The sequence below is a fragment of the Salvelinus sp. IW2-2015 genome, linkage group LG33 (genome assembly GCF_002910315.2).
Source record: "Salvelinus sp. IW2-2015 linkage group LG33, ASM291031v2, whole genome shotgun sequence".
Lineage (NCBI taxonomy): Eukaryota > Metazoa > Chordata > Actinopteri > Salmoniformes > Salmonidae > Salvelinus > Salvelinus sp. IW2-2015.
The window spans coordinates 17640438-17652990 of record NC_036872.1 but is presented as its reverse complement, the minus strand read 5'-3'; the positions used below and the strand labels follow the sequence as shown (position 1 = coordinate 17652990).

At 43.6% G+C, this 12553-nt stretch overlaps 1 protein-coding gene across 1 annotated transcript; it reads right to left on the bottom strand.

Moving 5' to 3' along the window:
- Positions 1–10575: 10575 nt before the first annotated feature.
- Positions 10576–12175, bottom strand: LOC111958144 (prolactin-releasing peptide receptor-like). The gene is made up of 2 exons (XM_023979328.1): positions 11708–12175; positions 10576–11263 (listed from the first exon to the last, which is right to left on the bottom strand). Exons 1-2 carry the CDS (start codon positions 12172–12174, stop codon positions 10576–10578), a joined length of 1155 nt encoding a protein of 384 aa, XP_023835096.1. The 5' UTR covers position 12175.
- Between the last annotated feature and the right edge of the window lie 378 nt (positions 12176–12553).

Sequence of the window (12553 nt, the reverse complement as noted above, 5' to 3'; positions counted from 1 at the left end):
CCAGAGCATGGAGGCGCTACCAGGAGACAGGCCAGTACATCAGGAGACGTGGAGGAGGCCGTAGGAGGGCAACAAACCCAGCAGCAGGACCGCTGACACATGCACATTTGTGCCTGCTGGAGGTCATTTTTGCAGGGCTCTGGCAGTGCTCTTCCTTGCACAAAGGCGAGGTAGCGGTCCTGCTGCTGGGTTGTTTGCCCTCCTACGGCCTCCTCCACGTCTTGCCTGTGAAGCCCAAAAACAGGCAAGGATATTGCTGCCAGTAAGATTGCACCCTAATCAACCATTTATCGGATCATCAAGAACTTCAGGAGAGCGGTTCAATTGTTGTGAAGAAGTCTTCAGGGCGCCCAAGAAAGTCCAGCAAGCGCCAGGACCATCTCCTAAAGTTGATTCAGCTGCGGATTGGGGCACCACCAGTACAGATCTTGCTCAGGAACGGCAGCAGGCAGGTGTGAGTGCATCTGCACGCACAGTGAGGCAAAGACTTTTGGAGGATGGCCTGGTGTCAAGAAGGGGAGCAAAAAACCACTTCTCTCCAGGAAAAACATCAGGGACAGACTGATATTCTGCAAAAGGTATAGGGATTGGACTGCTGAGGACTGGGGTAAAGTCGTTTTCTCTGAATCCCCTTTTCGATTGTTTGGGGCATCCGGAAAAAAGCTTGTCCGGAGAAGACAAGTGAGCGCTACCATCAGTCCTGTGTCATGCCAACAGTAAAGCATCCTGAGACCATTCATGTGTGGGGTTGCTTCTCAGCCAAGGTAGTGGCTCACTAACAATTTTGCCTAAGAACACAGCCATGAATAAAAGAATGGTACCAACACATCCTCCGAGAGCAACTTCTCCCAACCCTCCAGGAACAGATTGGTGACGAACTATGCCTTTTCCAGCATGATGGAGCACCTTGCCATTGGCAAAAGTGATAACTAAGTGGCTCAGGGAACAAAACATTGATATTTTGGGTCCATGGCCAGAAACTCCCCAGACCATAATCCCATTGAGAACTTTGTGGTCAATCCTTACGAGGAGGGTGACAAACAAAAACCACAAAATTCTGACAACTCCATGCATTGATTATGCAAGAATGGGCTGCCATCAAGTCAAGTTCTCAAAACTTTTGGCCACGACTGTAGAATACAATACAGTATATACATATGAAATGGGTGATACAATATGTAAACACAATTTAAAAGTGCCTAAGATACTGTAGAATAGTGTGGAGTGCAGTTTATACATATGAGATGAGTAATGTTAGATACAGAACGTTTATTAAAGTGGCTAGTGATCCATTTCTAAAAGTCCCCAGTGATTCCTAATCTATGTCTATAGGCAGCCGGCTCTGATGTGCTAGTGATGGCTGTTTAGTAGTCTGATGGCCTTGAGATAGAATCTGTTTTTCAGTCTCTCGGCCCCAGCTTTGATGCACCTGTACTGACCTCGCCTTCTGGATGATAGTGGGGTGGACAGGCAGTGGCTCGGGTGGTTCATGTCCTTTTTGGCCTTCCTATGGCATCGGGTGTTGTTGGAGGGCGGGAAGTTTGCCCCCGATAATGCGTTAGGCAGACCGCACCACCCTCTGGAGAGCTTTGCGGTTGTGGGCGGTGCAGTTGCCTTACCAGGCATTCATACAGCCCAACAGGATTCTCTCAATTGTGCATCTGTAAATGTTTGTGATGGTTTTAGGTGTTAAYKCAAATTTCTTTAGCCTCCTGAGCTTGAAYAGGCGCAGTTGCACCTTCTTCACCACGCTGTCTGTGTGGGTCGACCATTTCAGTTTGTCAATAATTTGTACGCCGAGGAACTTGAAGCTTTCCACCTTCTKCACTGTGGTCCCATTGATGTGGATAGGGGGTTCTCCCTCTGCTGTTTCCTGAAGTCCACGATCATCTCCTTAGTTTTGTTGAAATAGAGTGAGAGGTTATTTTCCTGGCACCACACTCCGAGCCCTCACCACRTCCCTGTCTCATCGTTGTTTGTAATRAAGCCTACTACTGTTGTGTTGTCTGCAAACTTGATGATTGAGTTGTAGGCGTGCATGGCCACGCAGTCATGGGTGAACAGGGAGTACAGGAGGGGGCTGAGCACACACCCTTGTGGGGCCCCGGTGTTGAGGATTAGTTTTCCTACCTTCACCACATGGGGGTGAACCGTCAGGAAGTCTTCAGGGTGCTTCCTGTTTGAGTAACAGTGCGATTTGCCAAGGCAGGATACTCTGAGCACAGCCCAATCCAGAAATCTGACAGTGGCTTCTGATTAAATTCAATTTTCACAGAACTGCTTGTTGCAATTTCGATGAGGCTCTCTTGTTCAGATATCGGTAAGTGAACTGCAGGCAGGGCATGAAGGGATAACGAATACAGTTGTTTGTGTCATCCGTTTCGGAAAAGTACCTGCGTAATTGCACGCCCAACTCACTCAGGTGCTTCGCTATATCACATTTGACATTGTCCGTAAGCTTGAGTTCATTTGCACACAAAAAAATCATAAAATGATGGAAAGACCTGTGTGTTGTCCTTGTTAATGCAGACAGAGAAGAGCTCCAACTTCTTAGTCATAGCCTCAATTTTGTCCCGCACATTGAATATAGTTGCGGAGAGTCCCTGTAATCCTAGATTCAGATCATTCAGGCGAGAAAAAACATCACCCAGATAGGCCAGTCGTGTGAGAAACTCATGATCATGCAAGCGGTCAGACAAGTGAAAATGATGGTCAGTAAAGAAAACTTTAAGCTCGTCTCTCAATTTWAAAAAAAACGTGTCATACTTTGCCCCTTGATAACCAGCGCACTTCTGTATGTTGTAAAAGCGTTACATTGTCGATGCCCATATCATTGCATAGCGCAGAAAATGCACAAGTGTTCAGGAGCCTTGCTTTAGCAAAGGTAATCATTTTCACTGTAGTGTCCAAAACGTGTTTCAAGCTGTCAGGCATTCCTTTGGCAACAAGCGTCTCTCGTGGATGCTGCAGTGTACACAAGTGGTGTCGGGAGCAACTGTTTGCACGCGTGTTATCACTCCATTGTCTCCCTGTCATGGCTTTTGTGCCATCAGTACAGATACCAACATGAGCAGCAGCTACGTTTGGCTACATACGGACCGTTAGTGGAATTCCCACGAGAGTAACAGTTAATGTGACTGGATGTTAATTATTTGAATAGGCTACCTGTATTTGACATTGTGTTGTTATTTCGCTGAACACTAGATGGTTTGAGTTTATTTTTGGCAGTGAAACGAAGCTACTCAGGCGAGAGAAAAAAACTCACCCAAATGTATAGCCCTGTTGGAAAATATAAATGGACTGTTGGYAATACCTGGTTTAGACCATTGCTCTCAAGATATTGAGGAACTATCTCTATTCGCAGGTTTGTGGTTGGTAAAGGCTTATTTATTGTGAGTGCTTGTCAGCTTCATCTGGGTCACAGAACTCATTACCATGGTTTCTCACTTATTTGGTCTTATTAGAAGTGTCTGAAAAGGAATCACTGAAAATAWCAACCACCCTGACATGGATAAGGTTTTGAATGTGTATGTGACCATGACAACAATTATTCTCTTCAATTCTTTAAAAATGTTCTTCTGGAGTCAACTCACAGCCCTTTCCTTATTGATACAAATGAGATGTGTTGATGAGCAGAGATTTGATAATGGCATTCAAATCATAATCAATCAATTCTGTTGGACTGCTCTTTCATACCACCTGTAGACTTGCTGTGCCAGATAAACATTTACATMTTTTWATTTGATTGWATYTTWWAARATWCAATCTACTTGCAGTGTAGCCGCTCAACATTTACATTAGTCAGTCATCTAACAGACTACCATCCAGAGTGACCCACAGAAGCAACCAGGGTCAACGCCCTGCTTAATGGCACATGGACAGATTTCCCACAAGGTAAAAAAAACATGGACCCGACCAGAGATCCACCGGCCCAAGCTCCCCAACTGCAGGCCACCAGCCCTCCAAGATCCCCCTCCCCCCACCCAATCACGGAATGCTTTTCCAACAGTCTTGAAGGAGTTCCACATATGCTGAGCACTCGTTGGCTGCTTTTCCTTCACTTCTGCGGTCCAACTCATCCCAAACCCTCTCAATTGGTTTGAGGTCGGGTGATTTGTGGAGGTCATGTCATCTGATGCAGCACTCCACACTCTCCTTCTTGGTCAAATAGCCCTTAGACAGCCTGGAGGTGTTCATTGTCCTATTGGAAAACAAAATGATAGTCCCATGAAGCGCAACCAAGATGGGTTGCCGTATCGCTGCAGAATGCTGTGGTAGCCATCCTGGTTAAGTGAGCTCTTGAATTCTAAATAAATCACAGACCGTGTCACCAGCACAAGCACCCCACACCATCACACATCCATGCTTCACGGTGGGTAACCACACATGGCGGAGATCATCCGTTCACCTTCTGCATCTTCACAAAAGACATGGTGGTTGGAACCAAAAATCACAGATGACAGATGTCCACCGGTCTAATGTCCGTTGCTCGTGTTTCTTGGCCCAAGCTTTCTTATTGGTGTCCTTTACTAGTGGTTTCTTTGCAGAAATTCGACCATGAAGGCTTGATTCACGCAGTCTCGTCTGAACAGTTGATGTGTCTGTTACTTTGAACTCTGAAGCATTTATTTGGGCTGCAATTTCTGAGGCTGGTAACTCTAATGAACTTATCCTCTGCAGCAGAGCTAACTCTGGGTCTTCCCTTTCTGTGGCGGTCCTCATGAGAGTCAGTTTCATCATAGCACTTGGTTTTTGCGACTGCAAGAAGTTCTTGAAATTTTTGCAGATTGACTGACTTCATGTTTTAAAGTATTGAGGGACTGTCGTTTCTCTTGCTTATTTGAGCTGTTCTTGCCATAATATGGACTTGGTTCTTTTACCAAATAGGGCTTATCTTCTGTATACACCCCTACCTTGTCACAACACAACTGATTGGGTCAAACGCATTAAGAAGAAATTCCACAACTTTTAACAAGGCAGACCTGTTAATTGAAATGCATTCCAGGTAACTACCTCATGAAGCTGTTTGAGAAAATGCCAAGACTGTGCAAAGTTATCATCAAAGGCAAAGGTTGGCTACTTTGAAGAATCTCAATTAAATATATTTTAGATATTTTTAACACTTTTTTGGTAACTACATTATTCCATTGTGTTATTTCATAGTTTTTATGTCTTCATTATTGTTCTAAAGTAAAACCCTTGAATGACTATTTGTCAACTTTTGACTGATACTGTAATATACAGTGGGCTCAAATTACTGGCACCCCTGACTGGCATGCACAAAAAATACTTTAAAAAAATATATAACAATACAATTACAGAGATAAACTAAAAATACCAACATGTGAAAAATACTTGTACTTTGTAAGTTTCAATGGACCTACCAAAATCATTTATTAATTAATTTAAAAGTCATTGTCCTCCAAATCAACGTTTACACATTAATGGCACCTTAAATATTATTGTAAATAACATCTACCAAATTAAACAGGAATTAAATTCCAATTATGTAAGTTGATCTAAGTGTTAAGGAACTATATAGAGCCATTACATCACTTTCTTTTTCACTAGGGTATATAAATGAGGTAACACACATGCAATATCCTTTGTCATCCAACACCATGAAGAAAAGAAGAACTGGCAGTTAAAAAGGGACAGATGGTCGTAGACCTTCATAAATCTGGTAATGGCTACAAGAAGATCCACAAACGATTGAATATACCATCTGAGCACTGTCAGGGCAATTATTTAAAAAATCAAAGATATGGAAACAGTTAAATCTCAGGGGTAGAGGACGTAAATGCATTTTGCCCCCCAGGATAGGGAGGAGGATTGTGAGAGAAGCAACAAAACCCCCAAGAATCACTGTGAAAGAATTGCAGGCCTTGGTGGCGTCTTTTGGTCGCCAGGTTTAAAAAAGCACCATCAGACGCCACCTCCACAACCACAGGCTCTTTGGAAGGGTCGCCAGAAGAAAGCCCTTAATGACCCCAAGACATAGACGGAAGCACTTGGAGTTTGCCAAACGTCATTTAAATTATGATTGGAAGAAGGTGCTCTGGTCAGATGAGACCAAAATTGAACGTTTTGGTCAGATACAGCATCGGCATGTTTGGCGTCGAAACAGAGATGCATACAAGGAGAGGCACCTCATACTCACCGTGAAATATGGTGGTGGGTCAGTGATGTTTTGGGGCTGTTTTAATTCCAGAGGTCCAGAGGCACTGGTTAAGATTGATGGCATAATAAATTCCACCAAGTATCAGGCAATTTTGGCTGACAATCTGGRTGCCTCTGCCAGAAGGCTGGGACTTGGCCGTATGTGGACTTTCCAACAAGACAATGACCCAAAACATACCTCAAGATCCACACAGAAATGGTTCTGTGACCACAAAATCAATGTTCTGCCATGGCCATCTCAGTCTCCGGACCTCAATCCAATCAAAAACCCGTGGGCTGAGTTGAAGAGGGCAGTTGATAAGCGCAAACCCAAGAATGTGAAGAATCTTGAAAGGATCTGCATAGAGGAATGGTCCAAAATCCCTACAAATGTGTTCCTTAACCTTACAGGTTAACCTTAACCTTACAACCTTACAGGAAAATACCATGCAGTTATCCTTGCCAGAGGTGGTTGCACTAAGTACTAAATGAGGAGTGCCAATAATTATGAAACCTTGATTTTGGTGAAATGTATTTTGTATTAAATAATTGTATGTTTTTGGTGGGTTCCATTGAAACAATAAAGTACAGTATTTCTTACATGTTGGTATTTTGAGTGTATCTCTATAATTATATTTATATTTATTTAAGTATTGTTTGTGCATTGCCAGTCAGGGGTGCCAGTAATTTTGGAGCCCACTGTATATATAATTTTTTTGTTGCCTGTTTTGCATGTTATTTTGGCAATAACACGTGTCACATATCAGTTTGCAAACAATGTAAAAATATATWTTTTTATAAATAAACCTGCATACAAACATGGTCTCTTTTTAGCTTCCTTGACTAAGGCAGCTCRAAAATGCAGGTGTTWAGGCCTAGCTCAGTGCTTTCTGTGGTGGAGGGGCAGCCAGCGGATAATACAGACCATAGGGGTTGGTAATCTTGTCTAGTTGCGTCGTGATAGCCTCAGTGTTCTGTCACTCATGGGGACACTACATCGCTGCAAAATCTACAGGGAGAGCTAAAACGTTCATATCTACAGTAGCTTTGATTGGAGTGATCATATCAACATAATACTTTACAAATCTTAACTAGCAAGCTAGACAAGCAGTCGTCGTCATGAATCACGGCAATATACTGGCAAATCATTTTCAATCCTTATGAAGAGAATGTATCGGTGCTCATCGGCTATTGGACAAACTTTGCTATTGGACAAAAAGTTGGAAATCGCAAATTRAACAATGAGAAATCAGTGGCTAACTGTGAGCMTGGCAAAGCAATCACTATTTTGCTTCCCCTGCCTTCTATTCGGCGGAGAGTGTGTATGGTCCAAGTCTGGGTTTAAGGGTCTCTTTTCCAAGCTTAAAAGGATAAACATTCACAAGCAACAKCATGGGCCAAAAAAGGTTGAATACATTAGCCATGCTGTCAATACAGCATGATTTCTGCCACGTTCAAAACAACTGATGTCTGAGATTTCCCAGTTTTCAGTGAGTTCAAGACAACTAAGAACTCTGAAAAAAAACTAGCTCCGACTGGGAAAATACATTTTGAACGGTAGTTCGACTCAGAATTCCAAGTCGGGAACTCTGGCCTCTTTCTAGAGCTCCAACCTGACGTCATGATTCAACCATGTTTTTTTCRGGGTTCCCAGTTGTCTTGAAAGCACCATAAATCCAGAGAATGCCAGAATGACTTTGATGACAAAGTTTCATGACAAAATTTACCCACAAGAAGGACTGCTGTTCCACCTCCCTGTTCATGTGGGCACAGCACAACGGTGAGTCCAAAAATGTKTTGTAGTCTGCTGCATAAATGGTGTGATATGTCTACTGTAGTAAAGGAAAGTAATACTAAGTGTATGTTGTGTAATACGCTGTTAATAGCCCATGTGCCTCACCCTAATAATTTGGTGCACATGTAGTCTATAGCCTGTTTTAGAGAAATGTCTCAATCGAATATTGTAAGACCTCTCATTGCTTATATGCCCCCTTTATTTATTGTACGGTTCTGATTTGGTGTACAGGGAGAATACCTTAWGAACAGCCCATTTCTGTCGCTGTACATTTTCAAAAGTGCTAAACAAATAGTAATTACATTTACATTTMACATTTTAGTCATTTAGCAGACGCTCTTATCCAGAGCYACTTACAGTAGAGTGCATACATTTTATTAAATTTTTACATACTGAGACAAGGATATCCCTACCGGCCAAGAGCAGACGCTCTTATCCAGAGCGACTTACAGTAGAGTGCATACATTTTTATTACATTTTTTTTNCTAACCCGGACGACGCTATGCCAATTGTGCGTCGCCCCACGGATCTCCCGGTTGCGGCCGGCTGCGACAGAGCCTGGGCGCGAACCCAGCCCAGCCTGGGCGCGAACCCAGAGACTCTGGTGGCGCAGCTAGCACTGCGATGCAGTGCCCTAGACCACTGCGCCACCCGGGAGATGGCTCCCGGGTGGCGGGACTACGTCCGTCTTCGCTCGCTCATTGTCTTGATCGAAATTACGGATTGCATCTTATCCGCTCATCATTCCCTTATACCATTATTTGTACATCTCAATTGTCAGTAGAAACCACATTTGTTTTAGCAAGTCAGCCATATCAGCTATGTTTTTTTTAAAGGCAGTAAATGAGGCTGAATGAACTGTTTCGCTGCTAGACAAGGCTCCACTGATAGCCAGATGTACCAGTGGTAAGGATTCACTCCATGGTGTTGAAAAGAAAGCTCTTCTGTTGGGACAGCTTTATGTAAGCCCTTACATTTTGTGGGCATCGTTTGTCACCGTTATAGTGCGGTTAATGTATTGTTTAGTGTTGTGTAGTGGCTTTGCTGGCATGCATAAAAAATAAAGTGACTTTGCCCCACCAAGATGTACATGGTAAAATCACAACTACATTATTATTACACAGGTGCACCTTGTGCCCGGGACAATAAAAGGCCACTACAATGTGCAGTTTTGTCACCGAACACAATTTTGCAAGGATCTGTATTTTTTTATATAACCTTTATTTAACTAGACAAGTCAGTTAAGAATACATTCTTATTTACAATGACGGCCTACCCCGGCCAAACCCGGACGACGCTGGGCCAATTGTGCGCCACCCTATGGGACTCCCAATCACGGCCAGATGTGATACAGCCTGGATTTGAAACAGGGACTGTAGTGACGCCTCTTGCACTGAGATGCACTTAGATCGCTGCGTCACTCGGGAGCACCCGATCTGTATATAATTCCTGGAAGCTGAAAATGTCCCAGTTCTTCCATGGCCTGCATACTCACCAGACATGTCACCCGTTGAGCATGTTTGGCATGCTCTGGATCAACGTGTACGACAGTGTTCTAGTTCCCGCCAGTATCTAGCAACTTCGCACATTTATTGAAGAGGAGTGGGACAACATGCCACAGGCCACAATCAATAGCCTGATCAACTCTATGTGAAGGAGATGTGTCGGACTGCATGAGGCAAATTGGTGGTCACACCAGATACTGACTAGTTTTCTGATCCACGCCCCTACTTTTTTTTTAAGGAAACAGATGCATATCTTTATTCCCAGTCATGTGAAATCCATAGATTCGGGCCTAATGAATTTATTTCAATTGACTGATTTCCTTATGTGAACTGTAWAGTTKACAAAAAAGTTCGCWCAGTAAAATCTTGGAAATTGTTGCATGTTGCGTTTGTTTTTGTTCAGTATACTTCATTACATTTACAAAGATGTAACATGCATGATGCAGCAATTTCTGTCACAGAAAGTAAAACTGTGTTTTAACTTGCAACTTGTCAAAAATGGAAAACAGGTTAAATGGAACCAATTTCAATATTTTTTGACATGACCAAATGTGTTTAATTTTTGTCAGTTGTTGAGAGACTGAAGCTATCATCTTTGTCACCAAGCCAGGACCCTCTTCTATGAAGTTGGTAGCTGTGTTCCCATCTGGTAATGTGCATCACCTGTCAGTCACAACCTTGAGGTTGTAGAGGCTTTTGAAATCAAGCAAAAACCAAGCCAAAAGCATCTTCTATTATTAAACCATCACTTTGTATGCATCATATGGGAACACACTGTACAATAAAGATAATGCTTATAAAAACAGCATAATGTACACCGAAAAATGTCCATCATGATCAATCAACTTCTGATGTTACAACATGTCTAAGAACACTTCAAATGCAGGTTACTTTTTTGCAGCACTCTTGTTTGTGGCACAGTTTGTTGCACTTGTGCAACCACTTAATGATCTTGTGCAGAAATGTACATTTACTTTTCACAAAATATGTATTAATTGGGCATGAGAAACAGTGGGAGTGGGGTCYGAAGAATCAACTTTTTGAAAAACAAAAGTAATAGTTTTACCATCTTATCTTACAGTACAAAAACCCTGACCAAATATCTTTCAGCTGGTTTCAAGACCATTCTCTGAACACATCCTGTGCGGGTGGGTGGGAGGGTGGGATGAAGGGGTTCACGCTGTTTGTGGCACAGTTGTTGGCAGGGATGCCGATACGGCGGTGGCAGGTGAACATCTTGCGCAGCTCGGCGCGAAAGCGGTTATGTAGCCAGGCATACAGGAAAGGGTTACAGCAGGACGAGCTCATGGCACACAAGTGGCACAGCAGCTGGATGAGCAGGAAGTAGCGCTTGTCGATCAGGTCAATGTCAATGTCCCGCAGCACGTTGAACACACTGATGGGCATCCAGCACACACCYAAAGCCGCCACCACCAGGGTGATCAGACGGAAGGTCTTGCGCTTGCGGGTTCGCTGGGCCTCGGCCTGGCTCTGGGTGCGGTGGCCAGGCACCACACAGTTACGGAGCTTGACAGAGATGCAGAGGTAAGAGATGCAGAGGGCAGACAGAGGCAGGACGTAGGTCATGAAAAGTGTGCTGTATGCGTAGGCCAACCTCTCTCTCTTCTTGCCCATCCAGAACTCCTCACAGATGGTAAAGCCGTCATTCTTGAACTCCACATGGTAGGTGTGGGCCACGGCCGGGGCCACAAGCCCACAGGAGAGCAGCCAGATCCCAGATAGGAGGTAAGTACACGCCAACACTGAGATCCGCTTCTTCAGAGGGTGAACTGTGGCATAGTACCTGGGGATAGGATCAATTTACCATGTCAAGTGTGGGTATCTTTTTCCTTTTTGATCTGACAATTGCACTGTCGTGCTTGTGTAAAGATATCACATCATGCTTCTACTCTTGCCTCTCCATAATTTGATGTGAATGTCCCTGCAGATGATTTTATTTCCTGTTATTGACATAAAGTATGAATCATCTCTCTGAGTTGAAAAGTCTTAAGGGTGCTGAATAGAGCTGTTAAGAATTCTTTATGTGACAGAGTTGAATTTATACCTAATCATCATTCTGGTCCAGCCACAAATACTGAAACACCATGGAGGAAATCTCATTAAAGGATAAATAATAAAAACTGTAATTACGTAATGTGATAGAGAAGCTTACATAGAAATGTGATAATGTGCTCATTCACTCCAAGTCTAAAAAAGTGTATTTAATGCAACCTCGACCAAGGCTTACCTGTCAACACCAATAGCAGTGAGAGTGAAGACAGACACGTAGACGGTCACTGGTTGGATGAGGTAAACCAGGTAGCACATGAACCTCCCAAAAACCCAGCCGCGGGGGTTGAAGGCATAGGCCAAGGTGAAGGGGACACAGGTGGCACACATCAGCATGTCGGAGAAGGCCAGGTTTCCAATGAAGAAGTTAGTTATGTTGTGCATCTTACGGGTGTGGCAGATGACGTAGAGCAGCAGGTAGTTGCCGAACACCCCGATCAGCACCACCAGGATGTAGCAGGGGATGATGAGCAGCTTGAAGGACTTCAGCAGCTCCACCCCCACAAACTGAGGGCTACGTTTGGACGAGGAGCTGTTCTGCAGCGCCACCTCAAACACCTGCCCACTGGTGTTCCCCTCCATGCCGGCCACACACGGCCCAGGGGAGGCCAGCTCTACAGTCAATCCACTGCCACTGCCCTCCATCACAGCACTGGAGAAAGGGTAAGAGGTGCCTAGAGAGAAAAAAGAAAGTGGAAGCTTAGCTTATCAGTCCTCTTGTTTCTGATGTAGCCAGGTCTACTTACATTCCTCATAACCAAACTAAATATTTTAACCCAAATGCCTGTTTTTATTATAGCATTGTGGTGATGGTGAACAGATCTCTGAGAGGTCTGTGTTGCCTGTATCCCTTGATTGCAATGATATTAAGTTGTTCTGGATGAGATTAACAATAACTTCATCAAATGTCATTTATTATATAAACCCTTCAGGAAACTCTTCATTTTGATTTACAAAACAGTTAGGTTGAACCACAAAAARGATGCCCTTCAGAGTCTAGAGGGAATAAAATGCATTAAGTATA